This window comes from Anolis carolinensis, unplaced genomic scaffold (assembly GCF_035594765.1).
Source record: "Anolis carolinensis isolate JA03-04 unplaced genomic scaffold, rAnoCar3.1.pri scaffold_11, whole genome shotgun sequence".
In the NCBI taxonomy this organism is placed as follows: Eukaryota; Metazoa; Chordata; class Lepidosauria; order Squamata; family Dactyloidae; genus Anolis; species Anolis carolinensis.
Window position 1 is genome coordinate 9,068,968 of NW_026943822.1, and position 23,219 is coordinate 9,092,186.

At 43.6% G+C, this 23,219-nt stretch overlaps 1 protein-coding gene across 3 annotated transcripts in view; it reads right to left on the reverse strand.

The window, feature by feature from the left end:
* rgma (repulsive guidance molecule BMP co-receptor a) overlaps nucleotides 1-23,219 on the reverse strand; it is a 57,446-nt gene that overhangs the window by 28,105 nt on the left and 6,122 nt on the right. Inside the window, exons 1-2 of one of the 3 annotated variants that reach the window (XM_062963238.1) lie at nucleotides 15,956-16,075; nucleotides 7,325-7,417 (exon numbers count right to left, since the gene is read on the reverse strand). The exons of 1 other annotated variant lie outside the window; for it this stretch is intronic. Coding sequence is in view for 1 of the 2 variants with exons in the window: in XM_008119446.3 (XP_008117653.1) it covers nucleotides 15,956-16,074 (119 nt within the window). In the remaining variant the exon portion in view is untranslated. Of the gene's footprint in view, nucleotides 1-7,324; nucleotides 7,418-15,955; nucleotides 16,076-23,219 lie in introns of those variants that run through there. One more of the 3 variants, XM_008119446.3, reaches the window with a different exon arrangement.

Genomic DNA, 23,219 nt, shown 5'->3' on the forward strand with positions numbered 1-23,219 from the left:
TTTCAAAAAATACAGTACAGGCAGTCCCAGAGTTATAAATATCCAACTGAGAAACAACTCATAGTTACAAATGGGAGTGAGACAACAGGATGTGAGAGAAATCTACCCTTCGGAAGGGAAATCCACTTCTGGAAGAGTTATTATCATGGGGAAAAGTCTCTCCACTGAAGCTTTCTCACCAATCCTTGTTAAAGCGCTGAGCTGCTGAATTTGTGGACCAAAAGGTCGCAGGTTCGAATCTGTGGAGTGGGGCGAGCTCCCGCTGTTAGACCCAGCTTCTGCCAACCTAGCAGTTCAAAAACATGCCAATGTGAGTAGATCAATAGGTACCCCTCTGGTGGGAAGGTAATAGCACTCTATGCAGTCATGCCAGCCACATGACCTTGGAGGTGTCTATGGACAATGCCGGCTCTTCGGCTTAGAAATGGAAATTAGTACTACCCCCCCAGAGTTGGACATGACTGGACTTAATGTCAGGGGAAAACCTTTACCTTAACCTATGTATATGTATATATGGCTGGAGTTACACTTTAAAATGTACCTGTTCCTGCTTACATACAAATCCAATTTATGAACAAACCTACAGAACCTCTTTTGCTCGTAGCTTTAGGACTGTCTGTACAAATTCCATATCCATGAGGAATGCACTCCAAGTCCTTCCTTCCTTGGATACATGAAACTGTGACTAATAGCAAATTTTGGCTATCCTTGGGCTGGAAGCAAACCATATTATCACACTGAAGGATCTAGCCCCACAAACACTTCTGGGGGATATTTTTTGGAGCATGGGTAAGTGAGAATGTGAATACCAGATCTATGGATAAGCAGGATCTGTAGGATGAACATAGACTTCCTTTTAGTTCCTTTTGACAAAAGCTGCATGCTGCAAAGCTGCCAACCTTTGGGGTTTTTTAATCATGACAGTAGCGACTTGAGAACATACTGCAAGTCGCTTCTGGTGTGAGAGAATTGGTCATCTACATAGACGTTGCCCAGGGGACGCCCGGATTTGTTAGCTGGGAGGTTTCTCTCATGCCCCCACTAGCTAGAGCTGACAGATGTGAACTCACCCCGTTTCATTGATTCAAACCGGCAACCTTCAGCTCAACAACCCAAGCTTCAGCTCAGCAGCTCAACCAGTACAAGGGTTTAACCCATTGCAACGCCGCGTCTCCTGCCAACTTTTGGTGCGATATGTACTATGTTTTGCTCCATATTATAACTTCAACATTACAATGGAACTCAAGATAAAAGCACAAGCCAGCACTTGCACAGTGTTACCTTCCGCCTCCAACCATTGAATGATATGGCACCTTCTAACTACAGCTGGATCTGCGCTGCCATAGAATGCAGTTCAAATAGAATTATCTGGTCAGTGTAGACACATATAATGAAGCTTGAACTGCACTGAACCGAATTACATGAGTTTACACTGACTTGGTGGCAAAGTGCGTTAAAGCACTGAGCTGCAGACCGAAAGGTCCCAGGTTCAAGCCCCGGGAGCGGCGTGAGTGGCCGCTGTTAGCTCCAGCTCCTGCCAACCTAGCAGTTCGAAAACATGCCAATGTGAGTAGATCAATAGGTACTGCTCCGGCAGGACGGTAACAGCGCTCCATGCAGTCATGCCTTAACGTCAGGGGAAACCTTTACCTTTACCTTTACACTGACCCCATAATGCAGTTTCAAACTTCATTATAAAGTGTTGTAGGTAAAGGCAAAGGTTTCCTCCTGACATTAAGTCTAGCCATGTCCAACTCTGGGGGTTGGTGCTCATCTCCATTTCTAAGCTGAAGAGCTGGCGTTGTCCATAGACACCTCCAAGGTCATGTGGCCGGCATGACGCATGGAGGCAGTGTAGATGGGGCCAATATTGCCCCATTTTACTCAGGAGCTAGCCTACTACAGTAGAGTCTCACTTATCCAAGCTAAACGGGCTGGCAGAAGCTTACCGTGTTTCCCCGAAAATAAGACAGTGTCTTCTATTATTTTTTACTCCCAAAGATGCGCTAGGTCTTATTTTCAGGGGATGTCTTATTTTTCCATGAAGAAGAATTCATATTCATTGTTGAACAAAAAAAATGAACACTGATTCTATACTGTACAGTAGTTGTCATCACAAACCAACATAACTAAACCAGACTAACTGTGACTCCTGTCAAGAATTTCTTGTTACTACCATTATTTCCATATACAACTGGTATGTAAGCCGCCCCAAGTCCCCCTGGGGAGATGGAGGCGGGATATAAAAATAAAATTATTATTATTATTATTATCAACACAACGACGTTGTATGGCACAGCAAACAAGATAGATATGCTGGATTTTGTTTCGCAAAACCACAAGTCGAACACTTCCCAAGTGTCTAGGACTGTGTGATGTATTTTCTGATGATGTGTGCAGATCCCAGTAGGGTGGCCTTTTGCAGTTGGCAGATGGTGATTTTGTCAATGTCTATTGTTTCCAAATGCCGGCTGAGATCTTTTGGCACAGCACCCAGTGTGCCCATCACCACCGGGACCACCTGTACTGGTTTCTGCCAGAGTCTTTGAAGTTCCATCTTGAGGTCCTGATAGCGGCTGAGTTTTTCCTGTTGTTTTTCATCTATGCGACTGTCACCTGGGATGGCAACATCAATGATCCAAACCTTGTTCTTTTCCACAACTGTGATGTCTGGTGTGTTGTGTTCCAGAACTTTGTCAGTCTGGATTCTTATTATTATTATTATTATTTACATTTACCAATCCTGCATGCTATGGTGTTTTGTTTGGCGGGCGCCGAGCATGCTTCCAAACAAAATCTTTGCTAGGTCTTACTTTCGGGGGAGGCCTTATATTTAGCAATTCAGCAAAACCTCTACTAGGTCTTATTTTTTGGGGCTGTCTTATTTTTAGAGAAACAGGGTAGATAAGCAAATATCTTGGATAATAAGGAGGGATTAAGGAAAAGCCTATTAAACATCAAAGTAGGTTATGGTTTGACAAATTAAGCACCAAAACATCATGTTTTACAACAAATTTGACAGAAAAAGCAGTTCAATACGCAGTAATGTTATGTTGTAATTACTGTATTTACGAATTTAGCACCAAAATATCACAATGTTTTGAAAACATTGACTACAAAAATGGCTTGGATAATCCAGAAACTTGGATAAGCGAGGCTTGGATAAGTGAGACTCTACTGTACTTGCAGGAAGCCCAAACACAAAAAAGATATTCCTATTGCTCTCTTCCATTGCTCCAGCCCATAACAGACTTCCAAAGATGTATAATATGGCCCGTGTATCTGCAAAGGATATGTCCTTGGACTTCTTGTGGATACTGAAATGAAGGACTTCTGACTCATGAATGCCAGAGGGACAAATAGGAAGATCTAGAAAATACAGAAAGACCATCTTTTGTCAGAAGTGGATGAAAGAAACGATGAGCGACAGTCGCACGGATACGGTGGTTGCACAGTGCTGCATTGAAATTTGGAGGCTCACAATCTTAAAAACTATACAATCCCATGCCCATGCTTGGCACCCTCTCCACTAAACCTTCCATGGTGTTCACCAATGAGAGCTACCATCTGTCACTTCTAAGCCAGTCCCTGCTTGAGTTTTGGGGGCAAACCGTTTGCCGACTACAAGGAGGTTGGTTGGGATGGCGGTTTCTCCCTTCTTTCGCCACCCACAAAACAATGCGAGGATTTGTTAAAGCTTTAATCAAGCCCTCATTATTCTTATTACAGGCTGCGGCGGTGCGGGTGTGTATCCCGGTGGCTGCGTAGTGGGATTTCCATTCTTAATTGCAAAATTTGACAATTGCAGGTTGGTGAGCCTTTAAAGAAATTTTACGAGCAGGTTTCAGTCCTCGTGAAAGGAAGGAAGGGAAAAAAGGGACTCCAAGTCGAAGACTGCACCAACTCATGAAAACTCTGAGACTTGATTCTGTTTACATGCCTCAATTCGATCTCTGCTAAAAGGGTAGGCCTTATGCACCAAAAACAGCATTTTCTTCTTAGAAAGAAGATGTCTTCTGGACAGATAACAATATTTTGCATTCTTTAGACATCCACACAAAATGCACGTCAGGGTATTGTTCGGAAAACAGCATCTTCTGCTCAGAAATGGGAGGTTTTCTGCATAGAAAGCTGTGCCTTTCTGTGCTCACTGTTTCATTCAGAAAGGGGTGGTTTGCTGCATTTTGTGCTAAGAAAGGAGAAAAATTTTGCACAGAAAAAAGCATTTTCCATGCAGAAAACACTATCTATTTCTCCCAAAGCCACTTGATTCCTTTTCTTAGAGTGAAGAAGTTCTGATCTAATCTTCAAAAAATTCTGTTTTGATATATTTCTTATAGTAAAAGAAAAATGTACAAAGATTCGTAATCATAAACCAGTCAGACAGACAGAACAAATTTGGAAACGTTACTAATTTGGATGTAGTTTTCCAAATCCTCCAACCATTGTGGCCAACACATCTCCCAGAATCTCCCAATTGGCCTTACTGATCGAAAAGGTGAACATGGGAATTGCAGTCCAAAGGTCATTTCTCCAGGTTTTGAATATTTGGGTTCCTGTGAGTTTTCCAGGCTTCAGAGGTTGAAGGATCTCTGAGGATGCCCGTCATAGATGTGGGCAAAATGTCAGGAGAGAATGCTTCTGGAACATGGCCATACAGCCCAGAAAACACACAACAACCCAGCCATGAAAGCCTTTGACAACACTTTTGAATATTTGTTCCTGAAGATGGAATATATGTATCTCTAGAGCAAAGAAGAGTTGGCAAGAAATGTTCCGCTGCTTCTTTTTGGAAGAATTGCAAACCTCAGATTAACCTGTCAGCAATACGAGAGAGGTCTACAATTCCAAAATAGATCTCGCAGCTGCAAATATTGTTGAAATTCTATGGTAACGTGGATCAGGAATATTATCACCAGCTTAGTTCTCTAGAGCAGAACGATGCACCCAAGTTAAAAATATTGACAAAAGTTAAAAATATCCCACTTTGATGTTAGAGAGGGAAGATATGATTGATTACAATGGCATGGTACAAATTTAGGTAATTGTTTAGCTAGTCAATTAGTGTTGGTTTGGGAAAATAAATTCCAGAATCCAATGTTTGGAGTGTTTGGGGAGCTGTAGTTCCAAAAGAAACCATTTCTAGGTTCTACTTCCTACTTTTACTTAGTGTGTATCTACACCAGAGTTTCTCAACCTAGGGGTCGGGACACCTGGGGGGGTCGCAATGGGGTGTCAGAGGGGTCGCCAAAGACCGTCAGAAAACACGTATTTCTGATGGTCTTAAGAAACCTTTTGTCAGAGAAGGCTGAAGATCTTTTCACATTTCCTTCTCTTCCTTTTTGGAAACAGATAGCGAATCCTCCTACCAAAAGCCCAATTTGCCAATTCCATTGTTGGTAGGGTTCAAGGGGCTCTTTGAGTGTAGGTGAACTATAAATCCCAGCAACTACAACTCCCAAATGTCAAGGTCTATTTCCCTCAAACTCCACTAGTGTTCACATTTGGGTATTTGTGCCAAGTTTGGTCCAGATCCATCATTGTTTGAGTCCACAGTGCTCTCTGGATGTAAGTGAACTACAACTTCAAAACTCAAGGTCAATGCCCAACAAACCCTACCAGTATTTCTGTTGGTCATGGGAGTTCTGTGTGCCAAGTTTGGTTCAGTTCCAACGTTGGTGGAATTCAGAATGCTCTTTGATTGTAGGTGAACTATAAGTCCCAGCAACTACAACTCCCAAATGACAAAATCAATCCACCCCCAACCCCACCAGTATTCAAATTTGGGCATACTGCATTGGGAATTTGTGCCAAATTTGGTCCAGTGAATGAAAATACATCCTGCATATCAGATATTTACATTACGATTCATAACAGTAGCAAAATGAAAGCTATGAAGTAGCAACAAAAGAATTTTATGGTTGGGGGTCACTACAACATGAGGAACTGTATCAAGGGGTCATGGTATTAGGAAAGTTGAGGACCACTGGTATAGAAAATTCAAAGAAATAGCTCTTGTAGTTTTTTAAATAGTGTACGAAATTCCATTATTTAAAAATTTTGTAATGACTTTTGAAACATTTTTTATCGATTGCACATGCCTAGTTTCCATATCATAAACAGGGATTCGAATCCTGGCCTCCAAAGTCGTAGTCTGACACTCAAACCACTATATCACTCTGGTTCTTTGGTAGGAAATATTAGTCCTTTTCCTAACCCACTGACATGTGGAGATCCTTTCTAGGATATTTCACGATTTTAGGAGGTGGTCTTTTAACAACTTTTCCAGCTCCCGCAGCCCTTCTAACTTTGAAGAGCGCCTGGAAGCAAAACACCCATCCATTTATCTGATAAGAACCACCAACCAATTGGCAAGTCCTTATCTGGGATTAGCCCTAAACAGATTTCTGTGAAGGGTCTCCGCTGAACCAAATGACTTCCTAGTGAAGAGTGAGTTTGTTTTCGTGGTTAATGTGAAATTAAGGGCTGGTTGTTTTGTCTAGTCAAAGGAAAGGATATTGCTTAGAGGTGGGAGACTCTTGGAAACCGAAGGCCCTCTTTCACGATTTGGTTGGCATGGTTATCTTTGGCATGATAAAGTCAAAGAAAACGATGGATTTGAAAAGCTTTGTACAGTATGACTCCCATTGCCCATAAGATGGGTATTCACTGTTTCACCAAACTGTATCCAATCCATTCGAATCATAGAATCACAGAGTTGGATGAGACCTCATGGGCCATCCAGTCCAACCCCCTACCAAGAAGCAGGAAAATCACATTCAAAGGACCCCCGACAGATGGCCATCCAGCCTCTGCTTAAAAGCCTCCAAAGAAGGAGCCTCCACCAGACACCAATACTAGACACAAATAAGTCTAGTATTGTCTGACTCTGGGGGCTGGTGCTCATCTCCATTTCTAAGCCAAAGAGCCGGCATTGTCCGTACACACCTCCTAGGTCATGTGGCTGGTATGACTGCATGGAGCGCCGTTACCTTCCCGCCGGAGCTGTACCTATTGATCTACCCACATTTGAATGTTTTTGAACTGCTAGGTTGTCAGAAGCTAGGGCTGACAGTGGGAGCTCACCCTGTTCCCTGGATTCAAACCACCAACCCTTCAGTCAGCATTTTCAGCAGCTCAGCAGTTTTACCCACTGCACCACTAGAGACTCCAAAATAATTAATTATTATTATTATTATTATTAATAATAATAATAATAGTAATATAATAAATCATCATCATCATCATCATCATCGATGTTGCCATCCCAGGTGACAGTTGCATTGACGAAAAACAACAGGAAAAACTCAGCCGCTATCAGGACCTCAAGATTGAACTTCAAAGTCTCTGGCAGAAACCAGTGCAGGTGGTCCCGGTGGTGATGGGCACACTGGGTGCCGTCCCAAAAGATCTCAGCCTGCATTTGGAAACAATAGACATTGACAAAATTACGATCTGCAAAAGGCCACCCGACTGGGAGCTGCGCGCATCATCCAAAAATACATCACACAGTCCTAGACACTTGGGAAGTGTTCGACTTGTGATTTTGTGATACGAAATTCAGCATATCTATCTTGTTTGCTGTCTCATACTTATAATAATAATAATAGTAATAATAATAATAATAATAATAATAATAATAATAATAATAATAATAACAAATGATTCATCCGCACTGCGCCACAGGGAGCTCCTATATATATGAGTCTATGTTGGCCAAATAATGCAGTTCAATATGCATTATTTGGCAGTGCCAATGAAGCCTAAGATTTTCAACACAGGCTAGGTGGCCATCTGTCAGGGGTGCTTTGATTGTGCTTTTCCTGCATGGCATGAGGTTGGACTGGATGGCCCATGCGGTCTCTTCCAACTATTATTCTACCATTCTAAGACATTGTGGGAAAAGTCAATGGGACCAGGTCTAAAAAGACCTATAGTAAGTGTTGGATTTTAGTTTGAACATTAGATTTTTGAGACTCAGGTTGGAATCCTTCCTTGGCCATGGCAAAGTCACACTCTCTCAGCCCCAGCCGATGGCAATGGCAAACCCCACTCTGAACAACCTCTGCCAAGAAAACCCCATGATAGCTTTGCCTCAGGGCCGCCATCTGTCAGAAATGACTCTGAGGCACGCAACCAACAACTAAACCCAACACAAGCCATCGCACACCCCAGACTGAAGATCAAGTTCTTTCATGCAGGGGATCTTAGCGCCGACATGTTTTGAATTTTTTAAAAATAAAAACAGACATAGCGTTCAATAATATCTTGGCTCGGATAGCACACCTTCCTGCAAATCTACAGAGAGATTGTTTTGGGGTTGTTTTTCCTCTTGGTTAAGAGGAATCCAAGGCTGCAGAATCTAGGGGAGCATCTACACTGTGGAATGAATGTGGTTTGACGCCCCTTTAACCGCCGTGGCTCAATGCATTGGAACGCTGGAATGTCCAGTTTGGTGAGGCACCAGCTCTCTTTGATGGAGAAGGCGGAAAGTTTGCAAAACTACAACCCTTATGGCGCAATAATATTGAGCCATGGGGAGTCATGGGCCATTCAATAATATAGGAGCCCCTGGTGGTGCAGCGTGTTAAAGCGCTGAGCTGCTGAACTTGCAGACCGAAAGGTCGCAGGTTCGAATCGGGGAGCGGAGTGAGCGGCTGCTGTTAGCCCCAGCTTCTGCCAACCTAGCAGTTCAAAAACATGCAAATGTGAGTAGATCAATAGGTCCTCCAGCGGGAAGGTAATGGTGCTCCATACAGTCATGCTGGCCACAAAACCATGGAGGTTTCTATGGACAACGCCGGCTCTTCGGCTTAGAAATTGAGATGAGCACCAACCCCCAGAGTCGGACACGACTAGACTTCACCTTTACCTATGGGGAGTCAAAGTGGTTTCAAACTGCATTCATTCCACAGTATAGACACCCCCTGGAAGGAGCTTTCTCTATGCATTTCCTTGCCATTTCTAATTTGAAGACATTGGGAATGACAGGACAACTTGCACTGCATCCTAAGCCAACAATACATGGTATTGACCCATGACAGTTAAAAGTGGTGTCAAACTGCATCAATCCCATAGATTAGTATAAATTAGTATGCACATTTTCTATGCATTTTCTTGCTATGCCTAAGATTTGAAAATGCTGGCAGAAAAATGTGCACTGCATCCTAACCTAAGCCAACAACACAGAATGACAGAGTTGGAATATTCTCCCAAAGGCCATCCAGTCCAACCCCCTGCCATAAAGGAAGGCATAATCAAAGCCCACCTGAGAGATGGCCATCCAGTTTTTGCTTAAAAACCTCCAGAAAATGAGACTTTACCAGACTCCAGTCAGTCTATATTCCAATAGGGTGGGAAAGTACCCCTAAGGGCCATCTACTCCAACCCCTTTCTGCAGGAAAACACAATCAAAGCATCCCTGGTAGATGGCCATCCAGCCTCTGCTTGAAAACTTCCAGAAAAGAGGACTCCACTAGACTTATATTCAGTGTATACTCCAAAAGAATTGGAAGAGACCTCCAAGGGCCATCCAGTCCAACCCCCTGCCATAAAGGAAGACAACATCCAAGCCCTCCTGACAGATGGCCATCCAGCATTTGCTTAAAGACAAATGAAAAAGACTCCACTAGACTCACATTCAGCGTATACCCCAATAGAGTTGGAAGAGACCTCCAAGGGCCATCCAGTCCAACCCCCTGCCATAAAGCAACTGCTCTCCCTGTGGCCAGAATCGAACATCCCCTCAGGAGAAGGTTAAATTGCCTCTGCGTCTGTCTCTGTCTCGGTTCTATGTGTATATGGGCATTGAATGTTTGCCTTATATGTATATAATGTGATCCGCCCTGAGCCCCCTTTGGGGTGAGAAGGGCGGAATATAAATACTGTAAATAAATAAATAATTAAATAAAGGAAGACACCATCCAAACTCTCCTGACAAATGGCCATCCAGTGTCTGCTGAAACGCTCAAGAGAATGAAACTCTACTGCATATTCTGAGCTGCTCATGGTGCTGTGTTGTGACTCTTTTTAACCTATGCAAAGCAAGGTAATATGGCAATCCATATGGGACCATTTGTCTTTGCTGAAGCCCCTTCCCCAATCCGTTTCGCCTGAACTGAAGCGGTGCTGGTGGCAGAAGAAGGGGGAGACAGGCGGGGAGCTGGAGCCAAGAAAGTGGAGCATTTGGAAAGGAACAACTCTCCCTGTGTGAAGTTACTCCCCCTTCCCCCAACGAAAACAAGCCCTGGGAGCTTGGAGGAATGTGCGAGCCAGGCTCCACCAGAAAGAACGCTGCTGCTGCCGCTGCCGTGAAAAGGGATGGGGGGATTCATTGGAAACAGATGGCGGCCTCAGCTGCGAGTCTCCACTTTTGCTCCTTTTCCCTGACACCATTAAAAACAAACCTAGAGCATGAAGGCAGGGGTGAATCAAAGAGGGGAAGGACACAGAAATGCTTTAGGGTTCGCCTTTTGGAGACATGTCGGCTACCTTTTGGGCCTGAAAGGAAGAGGGCAAGGAAATACGTTTCTGAGACTATGTTTTCAGCAGAGATCCCCTTTGTTTTGATCGGTTTTAAAAGAAATTGAAATATTGAGTTGGACAACAAGATGCGGCTACCTCCGTTCAGCTAAAGTGGTTCTCATCCTTCCCAATGCTGTGTCCCCTTAATAAAATTCCTCATGTTGTGGTGACCCTGAACCATAAAATTATTTTTCCTGCTTCTTCATAACTGTCTTTGTTCTACTGTTATGAATCGTAATGTAAATAACTGATATGCAGGATGTATTTTCATTCACTGGACCAAATTTGGCACAAATACCCGATATGCCCAAATTTGAATACTGGTGGGGTTGGGGGTGGATTAATTTTGTCATTTGGGAGTTGTAGTTGCTGGGATTTATAGTTCACCCACAATCAAAGAGCATTCTGAATTCCACCAACGTTGGAACTGAACCAAATTGGCACACAGAACTCCCATGACCAACAGAAATACTGGAAGGGTTTGTTGGGCATTGACCTTGAGTTTTGAAGTTGTAGTTCACTTACATCCAGAGAGCACTGTGGTCTCAAATAATGATGGATCTGGACCAAACTTGGCACGAATACTCAATATGCCCAAATGTGAACACTAGTGGAGTTTGAGAGAAATAGACCTTGACATTTGGGAGTTGTAGTTGCTGGGATTTATAGTTCACCTACACTCAAAGAGCCCCTTGAACCCTACCAACAATAGAATTGGCAAATTGTAATGTAAATAACTGCTATGTAGGATGTATTTGCATTCGCTGGACCATATTTGGCACAAATACCCGATATGCCCAAATTTGAATACTGGTGGGGTTGGGAGAGGATTGCTTTTGCCATTTTGGTGTTGTCAACTTACAATCAAAGAGCATTCGGAACTCTACCAACTATCGAATTGAACCAAACTTGGCACACAGAACTCCCATGACCAACAGGAAATACTGGAGGAGTTTGGTGGGCATTGATCCTGAGTTTGGCAGTTGTAGTCCACCTACATCCAGAGAGCACTGTGGACTCAAACAATGATGGATCTGGAACAAACTTGTTGCAAATACTCAATATGCCCAAATTTGAACACTGGTGGAGTTTGGGGAAAATAGACCTTGACATTTGGGAATTGCTAGGATTTATAGTTCACTTACACTCAAAGAGCACCGATAGAATTGGGCCAGACTTCCCAAACAGAACCCCCATGACCAACAGAAAATACTGGAGGGATTTGGGTTCCTAAGGCCATCAGAAATATGTGTTTTCTTATGTTCTTTGGTGACCCCCTGAAGACCCCCTCACAACCCTCTTGACCCCCAGGTTGAGAAATACTGAGCTAAGGGGATAGCAGCTCTTTTAGGCTTCAAAAACTCCTTGGTGACTGTTTTTTGGGTCAGTTTGCTTTCCAAGAGTCTACAGAGCCTCTTGAGCCTCACCAGTGATAGAATTGGGCCAAACTTCCCACACAGAACTCCCATGACCAACAGAAAATACTGTCTTTCACGACCCCTCTGAACCCCCATTGTGACCCCCCAGGAGTCCCAACCCCCAGGTTGAGAAACACTGAGGTAAAGTTTCTCTCCAAGGAAGAAGAGTTAAGAGAAAAGGCCGGAAGAGGAAGAGAAAGGGAACTACTAACATGTTTTTTCATAGATATGTATGTATGTAAAGGCAATGAGATGATATGTCAAATGTGCCGAACCCCACCCAATCAATCCCAACACTAACAGTAATGGTGGTAGTTTTGTTAGGATAATAATAATAATAATAGGTATGCCACTTTTTCTCTGAAACTCAACGCGACACATGGTGGCAAACACTATACAATGCAAAACCTGGTTACTATAAAACAGAATCAAAACAAACTCTATTTGAACATGTATACCATAAACTATTACAATCCTATTTGAAATACATTAAAATGTATGTTTTCTAAAGGTGCATCTGCACTGCAGAAATTAATGCTGCTTGATTTCACTTCAATTGTCATGGCTCTATGCTCTGTATTTACTGGGAGTTGTAGTTTGGCAGTTCAACTGCCATGGCTCAATGCTATGGACTTACTGGGAGTTGTAATTTAGCATTTCAACTGCCATAGTTCAATGCTCTGGACTTACTGGGAGTTGTAGTTTGGCATTTCAACTGCCATGGCTCAATGCTCTGGACTTACTGGTAGTTGTAGTTTGGCATTTCAACTGCCATGGCTCAATGCTATGGACTTACTGGGTGTTGTAGTTTGGCATTTCAACTGCCATGGCTCAATGTTCTGGACTTACTGGGAGTTGTAGTTTGGCACTTCAACTGCCATGGCTCAATGCTATGGACTTACTGGGAGTTGTAGTTTGGCATTTCAACTGCCATGGCTCAATGCTCTGGACTTACTGGGAGTTGTAGTTTGGCACTTTAACTGCCATGGCTCAATGCTATGGACTTGATGGGTGTTGTAGTTTGGCACTTTAACTGCCATGGCTCAATGCTATGGACTTACTGGGTATTGTAGTTTGGCATTTCAACTGCCATGGTTTAATGCTCTGGACTTACTGGGAGTTGTAGTTTAGCACTTTAACTGCCATGGCTCAATGCTATGGTCTTACTGGGAGTTGTAGTTTGGCAGTTCAACTGCCATGGCTCAATGCTATGGACTTACTGGGAATTGTAGTTTGCACTCTTTGGCAGAGAAGGTGAAAAACCTTGCAAAACTACAACTCTCAGGAGGCCACACCACTGAGCCATGGCAGTTCAAGTGGTCTGGAGCTGCATTAATTCGACAATGTGGACAAACCTTTAGACACATGGCAGTCAACAACAAAGAAATGCCTTCCATGTCTCTTAAGTAGCTTCCAGCTTCAAGTCAAACACTATTTCAGATTTAGCATACAGTAAAGAAACGCTTTCAGAAAAAAAGAGTGAAATCAATACATTTGAAATAACACAGGAGCCGAGCAGAGCAAGACGGAACAGCATCGGTTTTTGTGGCTGGAATTTATTCCAGGAGCTGGGATCCACGACGGAGAAGGCCCTGCCTCGTCTGCCCACCAAACTGGATTTTCCTGGTGAGGAGGAAGTATTAAAAGGTTTCCGGGACCTCATATCCAGAAAGGACAGGTTCATAAGGGAGGAGGCCATTGCTCTAATCCCAACCGTATTTTCAAGTTGGAAACTGAACCAACACCTTGAATGCTGCCTGAAACATACCAGTAGCCTGCACCTTTAGCCTTAATTGGCTTATAGTCAACACAAACATAGGAGGCAAAGAATGATGCATTTCACACTAATAAAACAGTAAATATTGGGTTTAAGTATCTCTCATCACTTTCAAAGTGGAAGGTATACATGGATTTACCCATCTCTCCTAGGAATCTAAGCAGGGTGAACACTGGTTGGTACTCGGATGGGAAGTCGCCAATGAATGCCTGGTGCCATCAGCTGTATATCAGAGGAAAGTATTGGCAAAACCACCAACAAGTGTTCCTTTCTTAAGAATTTAATTGAGTAATTCATTACAATCAACAGATCAGACAACTTTTCTTAAGAAACCCCTATTCAGTTATCGGCGTTGCCATAAGTCAACACATATTTCTCTCCCGTTTCATGCACTATTGCTCCGTCTGTTCAAATCTGTAAGGCCAAAAAAAATTGCTTTCCCCTCCACAGAGAAATTGCCTCACATCAAAACAAATATTTTGGGGGTTTCGGGAAATAAATTTAGCCCCTTCTACACTGCCATATAAAATGTGCTTTGAAGTGGATTATATGGCAGTGTAGACTCAGATAATCCAGTTCAAAGCAGATAATGTAGATTATCTGCTTTGATAATTTGGGTAATATGGCAGTGTAGAAGAGGCCTGTATCTCCAAATCCTATCTCAGAGGCAAATAAGACAGGTGTAAAGGGATAATAAAGAGGATGGCCATCTGTCGGGAATGTTTTGATGGTGTGTTCCTGCCTAGCAAAGGGTTGGACTGGATGGCCCTTGGGGTCTCTTCCAATTCTATGATTCTATAGTTTTATAGGGATTATAACTCCATTCTTGCTGATCTTTGCATGCTTCTGTCATGTATACAGATGCACACAGATAGAATTTGGGAAGGCTGTTTTTAGGGGGTTGTAGTGCCCCTCAAAAGAGAACTTTTCCATGTTCTCTGCATATCTCTCAAATAGCTCAGTCACAAAATATATGGGGAATATGTGTCATGGGAGGAAGCAACATGTTCGACAACAGGGATGGGAAAATATACATGTTGTGCAATGGAGTTTGACTCTCTGACAATAAGATCCCTTCTGATCTGCCTACCTTTTCTCAATTCTTGCTAAGCAATAAAATAAATTAAAATTGCATCGAAGAGAACATCTGGATGTCACTGACTTGGTGACTGGATGGTAAGTCCCAGTCCACTTTTCCATGGAAAAAGAAAAACAATAATCCAAGAAAAACAATGGGATCAAAGCAACTGGGGAAACTAGAACTGGTAGATTTGAGTGTCATTAAGTTTTCCAACATGTGTCCAAATACAATGGAACATCTGTATCCACTGAGGTTTGGTTCCAGGACCCTCTGTAGATACCAAAATCCATTATGCCATTATGTACAACGCCATAGGAAAATGGTGCCCCTTAAATAGGTAAATCACATTGTGTTTTTGGAATTTTGAAGAATATTTTCAAGTCATGGAAGGTTGTGGATCCTGAATCTGTGGATATGGAGGTCTGGTTTTACTAAGAGAGGCCAATAGATTTGGATGGGAGAGAAAACTAAAAAAGTCCTAACCACACTCAATTTCACCTGATTTGGGGAAGCTAAGCAAAGTTAGGCTGGTTAGTACATAGATGGAAGATGACCATCTCTATCCAGATGGAACTAGGAAAGAATCCTGCTTAGGCATCCTAAAGAGAACTATTACTGCATATCAAAGTTGATAATACCATACTAAGTATATTAGATTTAATAAAGGAAACCTTCCTAGAAATACTGTACCTCATCTTCTGAAATGCCTTGAATCATGCCTGTTATTTGGGAAGCTGAAGAGAATCAGGTCTCGCGAATCCTTGGATAGAAGACCGTCAAGGAAGACCAAGGATCTCCAGGTTCATGAAGTAAATAAGCCTTGAAACTTACGTAGTCAACTCAAACTAATTCAATGTAGTTTGTGTTGACTACATTGAATTAGGTAGTCTGACTTCATCTAAAGCGGGTTTCCACTTGGAGAAGACAGCAGATTTCATTCCTAAGGGATGGAACTAAGAAAGCAACCTTGCCTTGAAACTGGTCGGAGTTCACAACATTGGACTAGATGGACCAAAAGTCTGACTCAATAAAGCAACTTCCTAGATCCTACACCCATTGAGAAGAAAGTTCAATAAAGCTGGAAAGAAAACCATCACAGAAACACATTATTGGGGAGGAAAATCAAGGGAGGGGAATGAAATCGATGTTCCTTACCTGTTGGGAAGAAGACGCAGAGAGAGACAAAGAAGGTTTGGATCAGTCCCAGGGCTTTGGCTCTTGCCCCTTTCCCCATACCCATCCATCCAGCTTCAGCTCTAACCACTAGCCTCTCCCTATAAGAAGAGTGTTGGCAAAAAGGGGTGGAAAGGAAAGGGGGGAAAGGAGGAGAGAGAAAGAGAGAACAAAAAGGTAAGAGGAATGGGGAGAGGAAAGGTATCAGTTTCCAGGCTGGGAGAGAAAATCCAGAGGAGCAGTCAAGGAAAAGGGGAAGCAAATAACCCAAGTTGGAGGAGAGAGACTTCGGAGTGGGTCCACCCCAGAAATGCCTCCCACTCCAGAAAGCACACACAGAGAAGTCTGTGCCTCTGAGAAAACAGCCCAAGGCGCCAAAGGGGTCCCTCCGCCTTCTCCAAGCGCTTTCCTCCCTGGCACTGCCTTCGCCTTCTCTGCTCGGGTAGCAAAGGCAACGTCAAGGAGGAGGAGCAGAAGGAGGAGGGAAGAAGGGAAGGAAGGAGGGAAGAAAGGAGGAGGGAGGGAGGGATGGATTGCAGCTGGAAGCCAGGCACCAGAGAGAGCGAAAGGAGAGGGAGCCAGGAGCTCGCCAAGGAATTGCAGAGACCCACTTTTACGCATAGAGCAAAGGCGCAATTGGTGCCACTGGGGAGGAAGGAAAGATGGACTTTGGGGAGGTTCGACTTCTTAAATGTTCCAGGCAGGGCCGTAGCCAGAAAAAAATTTTCGGGGTGGGGAGTTGAACCCCTAGCACCCCCCACCCCCGCTACAAACCTGTCAATATCTGCTTGAGATAGTGCCTGGAGGGACTCTTAATGTTTTGCGTCTCATAGATTTAGCATGGGGATTTGGTTAACCAGTTAAAATTCATGAGTAAACCAGGGTTTTTTTTATAACCTGAAAAATTTCGGGGGGGGGGTTGAACCCCTAACCCCCCCCCCCCTCGCTACAGGCCTGGTTCCAGGGAAGGGACCCTCCCCATCCCTCCACATAGATCAATGAGCAAAGCATTTTAGCAAGCAAAATAAAAGGTCAAAACGTCCAAATCTGGCCTAAGCATATTTTTTAATAAGAGGACAATCAAAGGGCCTTCTCGGTGGTGGCTCCCCAGCTGTGGAACACCCTCCCCAGAGATATGCGTCAAATTCCAACTTTGTTGGGCTTCAGAAAAGCCTCAAAACATGGCTGTGTGCCCAGACTTTCAATCAATAAATGGCAAAGATGACACGGACTGAACTATGGACAAAGCATGAGGTTTTTTAGGATGAACGGATCTGATTTTATGTAATTTGTATTGTATTTTAATAGTTTTTGATTGTTTATGCATTGTTTTGATATTGTTTTTGTATGGGCTTCGAATTGCTGCCATTTCTGTAAGCCACCCTGAGTCCCTTCGGGTGAGAAGGGCAGGATATAAATGTGAGAAATAAATACATAAATAAATAAAGGTGCATCTAATGCTGTGAAATGAGTGCAGTATGTGACCTCTTTAAATGCCCTGTCTCAATGTGATTGAATTGCTGTACAGTAGAGTCTCACTTATCCAACATTAACAGGCTGGCAGAACATTGGATAAGCGAATATGTTGGATAATAAGGAGGGATTAAGGAAAAGCCTATTAAACATCAAATTAGGTTATGATTTTACAAATTAAGCACCAAAACATCATGTTATACAACAAATTTGACAGAAAAAGTAGTTCAATACACAGTAATGCTATGTAGTAATTATTACTGTATTTATTTTATGAATTTAGCACCAAAATATTACGATGTATTGAAAACATTGACTACAAAAATGCGTTGGATAATCCAGAACATTGGATAAGTGAGTGTTGAATAAGTGAGACTCTACTGTATTTTGATACTATATCACTGTAAAAGTAAAGGTAAAGGTTTTCCCCTGGCATTAAGTCTAGTTGTATCTGATTCTGGGGGTTGGTGCTCATCTCCATTTCTAAGCCGAAGAGCTGGCTTTGTCCATAGACACCTCCAAGGTCATGACTGCATAGAGTGCCACTACCTTCCTGCTGGAATGGTACCTATTGATCTACTCATATTTGCATGTTTTTGAACTGCTAGGTTGACAGAAGCTGCGGCTAATAGCGGGAGCTCACTCCGATCCCTGGATTAGAACCACCAACCTTTCGATCAGCAAGTTCAGCAGCTCAATGATTTAATCTGCTGCACCACTGCGGGTCCCTTATATCACTATAGTTTGACAAATTCTTTCTCCTTCTCTGCCAAAAAGAGCTGGAGTCTGACCCAACTGCAACTCCCATGTTTTCATAGCATGGAGCCACAGCAGTGAAATAAGTATCACATTGCATCCATTTTGCAGCATAGACTCTTGGAAAGCAAACTGACCCAACAGTCAACAAGAAAATTTTGAAACTTAAAAGACCTGCTATCCCCTTAGTTTAATCTAGCCCCAGAAAATGATGGGCAAAGTCTTTTTTCTTTTTTCTTTTTTTGCTTCAAAGGAAAACAGAAGACTCTCAAAATCTCCAAGGTAAATCTGGCCTAAGCAAATACCCAGCAAAGCAATTCAGAAAACAACAAATGTTTCCAAAATTCCCCAGCAAACCAAAGGGATTTAAAAAAAAAATACTAGAAGTCCCAGAATCTCCCAGCTCTATATAGAAGGATGTGGGAAGCGACAATAAAACAAAATTTTAAAGTCTGCCTTCCAGAATCTCCTAGCCAAATCTGCCTGCAGAAAAGTGCATGCATTGCATGGGTCTCACTTTTTTCCTTCCTGATTTAAGGTTTGATTAAACCCTATACTGATTTTGAGCAACAGGAAACCAGTGTTTGATTAAATGAAGCATGAACATAATAAACTGTTCATGGGTGAAGTCTGTGGACAGACTCTATGAACCTCAATTTTCTTTCTAATTCTTTATGCTGTGAACATGTGGCAATCCAGGGGTGCATCTACACTGTAGAATAGATGCAGTTTGATCCCACTTGAACTGCCGTGGCTCACTGTTTTGGAATCCTGGGCGTTGTAGCCTGGTAAGGCACTAGCACTCTTTGGCACAGAAGACTAAAGACCTTGTAAAACTATAACTCCCATGATTCCATAGCATTGACCCATGGCAGTTCAAGTGCTGTTAGACCACATTAAATCTACAGTGAAGATGCACATTGGCTATGACTGATGGGCGCTGTAATCCAGCAATACCAAAGTATCACAACTTCTCAATTCCTGGATTGGTGCACCAGTCTGAAAGCACATCGTGTGCCAAATAACATTGTTTCCCTTTGGGGAAATCCTCTTTTTCCAAAGGATTAATGCAGAAAATAGTCATATGGCTTTCTCTCGGACAGTATGGAGTAATTCCAGACTGGGGCTGTGGTGGTTTGGTTGGCTATAAGATGTCTGTTGAAACCACTCTGGATTTTAATCCAAACTTCAAGGGGGCAGATAATAAACCCATTCCAGACTGTAATCTGGAATGGGTTCACCATCCCTGGATGCATCTACATCTAATCTAATCTAATCTAAATCTAATCTAAATCTATCTATCTAAATCTAATCTAATCTCTAATCTTCTAATCTTCTAAATCCATAATAAAAGCAAAACCCATATGTATGTATGTGGCACGGATGTCTGCCCACACAGACAGCCTCCAGCCTTCACAAACAGGTTAAACTTCCCAGAGTTAAGAATCTAGCAAGACACTCTTTTCCACTGACATTTCGGTTACAGCGAGCGCCATGAACATGTATCCCAGCCCCTGCCAATGTCCTTCCCAAACACTACAGCCCACCACCCAAGGAATGCTTTCATTTGGGGACAATTTCATCCTAGATTTTGCTTTTTCTTCCACCACAGGCAGGCATCTCAGGGTTCTCCAATTGCTGTGGAATTTGCATGGCCCCGCCCACTGCCCTGTCCTTTCCAATCTCTCTGCATAACAAACAGAGCAGAACTAAGCTGCAACTAAACTTACTGGAGGAGTTTGAGGATTGACTCCACATGGTGGAAGTTGTAGTTCACCCTGCATCCAGTCAGAGCACTGTCACTCCTACTGGGGAATATACAGGAGTTGTAGTTCACCTACACCCAGAACGCTATGAACCCAAATAATGATGGCTGTCGGCCAAACTTACCATGCAGATCCGATATGCCCAGATTTGACTATTGGTGGGTTTGGAGAGGAACTGGACTGGAAGTTCAGGAGTAGTAGGTACTAGGATTTATAGTTCAGCTGCAATGAATGAGCATCACACTTGGCACACAGAGCCCCCATAACCAATACAACATATTGGACAAGTTTGGGGAAAAGGGAGTTATAGTTCACCTGCAACCAGATAAACACTGACTCCCACCGACAATGCACTAGGAGCACACTTCACACAGAGAAGCCTCATGAGCTACTGAACATCCTGCAGGTATTTGTGGGAAGGGGCCTTGATTTTGGGAGTTGTAGTTCACCTCCATCCAAAGACCACTGAACCCAGCCAATGACGAATCTAGACTTGGCACACAAACTGAATATTGCCTGCTGTGAATACTGATAGATATTCTGGGACAATTGCCCCGGGAATCTGGAAATTGCAGTAGTTCACCCCCATCCACAGAGTACTGCACCACACAGTTCTGGGAATTGCAGTTCACCCACTCCAAACAGAATACATAACATTAAAAGACAAATAATACCATTCTCAAATGACCCAGGCATCGCCGGGTCCCCAAGCTAGTATAGAATAAAGGCAGTTTGGTATCACTTTCAATACTCAATGCTATGGACTTGTAGTTTGATGAAACACTAGCCTTCTTCAGAAGAGAAGGCTAAATCATTTCTAAAATGACATCTTCCACAATTCCATAGCCTTGTGCCAGGGCAGTCAAAGTGATGTCAAACTGCATTTATTCCTCAGTGTAGATGCCCCCTTCCCATTGATAGGGGAGTGCCAAAACTGAGCTAAAATTAGCCAGGAGAGGCATGGTTGCCACCCAGGCTGAAGAACGTTCACTCCTGCAGACGAACATGGCATGGGCTGGAGATATTTGTGACAGAACAAAGCCTCTCTTGTGCACATGCTGGGACAGATGGCATTTCCTTCTTCTGTGGGAGTCGAAAACCCCGTTGAAAAACCCCTGAGATATAAACTTCACATATGGCCGGGCTTATTCTAAACGGTTCGTCAGAAGCTTGGCTGAAATCCCCTCTCTGTATATTTTCCTCTCTGCAGGAAAGAGTCACCTCCCTGCCTTTCCCTCAGAGCCGTTCCCAAACAACTTTCCCCCCAGATGCACAGTTTCCACATTTCAGCTACCTTCTCATAAACACCTGGGTAGAATTGTCTCCAAGAAGGGAGGCTAAGAAGAAATTGGATTAGGCAGAGCTAAGAGAAAAACAGTGTGGCTTTTCAGGAGGAAGGGGGCACCTAAGCAGGGTGAACACTGGTTGGTACTTGGATGGGAGGCAGGGCCGGCCCCACCATGGAGGCCACGTGACGCCGCCGCCTCGGGCGCAGGTCCTGGGGGGCGCCGTCAGGCTGGGCGGGAGGCGGGGCACCGCTCTGACGGTGCCCCGCCGCCCGACCAGTGCGCCCTGGCCTTGTGGCCTGGCTGGCCTTGCCCAGGCTCCCCTCCCCGGGCGGCGAAGGCTCCCTCTTTCCAACCCTGACCCCGCCTCCCACGCTACGTGGGAGGCGGGGCCAGGGCGAACAGCGTGGGAGGCAGGGCCAGGGCACGCTGGGCGGGAGGCAGGGCCAGGGCGCAGGAGGCGGGGCCGGTGGGAGGCGCTTTTCAGCACCCCCGCTTAATATTTAAATTTATCTCCGGTTGGCCCTGATGGGAGGTCACCAATGTATACCTGGTACTGTCAGCTGTATATTTCAGTTTTGACTGCTGGAACAGGAATTGGGGAGGCCAGGGTTCAAATTCCTGTTCACTTGTAAAACTTACTGCCTGAAATCGGGCAACTCACACTCTCTCAGCCTAAAAGGAAGGCAATGACAGCTGGGCTGTGACACAGGCTGGTAAACAGCTGCTGCGATAAATCACTCTGACCATGAGGTCATGAGTTTGAGGCCAGCCCGTGGCGGGGTGACCACCCGTCAATTAAAAATAAAATATAGCCCCTGCTCGTTGCTGACCTAGCAACCCGAAAGATAGTTGCATCTATCAAGTAGGAAATAAGGTACCACTTATAAAGTGGGGAGGCAAATGTAACTAATTTACAACATTGGAATGAGGAAGTGAAGAAGTGCCATCAGAGTGGATGATGAAGCAGCTGCTCCCCCCTGTGGCCAGAATCGAACATCCCCTCAGGAGAAGGTTAAATTGCCTCTGCGTCTGTCTGTTGTCTCTGTCTCGGTTCGATGTGTTTATGGGCACTGAATGTTTGCCCTATATGTACATAATGTGATCCGCCCTGAATCCCCTTTGGGGTGAGAAGGGTGGAATATAAATACTATAAATAAATAAATAAATAAATAAATAAATAAATAAATAAATAAATAAATTGCAAACTCCCTAAGACTACATCTTTCCGATGGCTGGCTCAATACAGGATTGTCTTCATGGGGTTGCCATAGGTTGATACACGATGCAAAGTCATCTATTCTACAGACTAAACTGCAGGACAGGATCACCATACATTAGAGTTGACTTCAACACAGCAAGAACAGCAACAAGACAGGAAAGTTATTTTCAGAGTGTAGTGCTCAGAATTGCCTGAGGATTCTGGGAGTTGTAGTCCAGAATATAACTCAATGCAAAAGATGGTTGCCGTTGTTGTGTACATTTTGTTTTACTTGGCAAGATTTGTTCAGGAGAAGTTCCGCCATTGCCTTCCTCTGAAGCTGAGAGTGTATGACTTTCATGGCTGAGTGGGAATTTGCACTCTATCCTCCATAGTCTAATATTCAAACTGTCAAACCATGCACACTTATTTAGCTGCGATTAAAGCACAGGAGCCAAGGTCCCTAAGAGAGTTGGCATGGCAACCTCACAGATGGCAATAGGTGATTTATAACAGGTGTCCCATTATAAATAGCTCTGCTTACTTCTTTCAAAGTCAGGGCCTTTGTTGAGGCAATCCACCTATACTTTAGCTAGGATATAATTTAATTTCTTGACACCTCACTTAATGTACTTAACTCCCAACTTTCTTTCCAGAACCTCTAACGGACATTTGTTATGCATTTGCCTTTCCATTTGTCATTAGGTTAAGTAGGCTAAGATGAGTGGACGTGGTTTTCCCATCCAGTAGTGCCATCAGGTTGG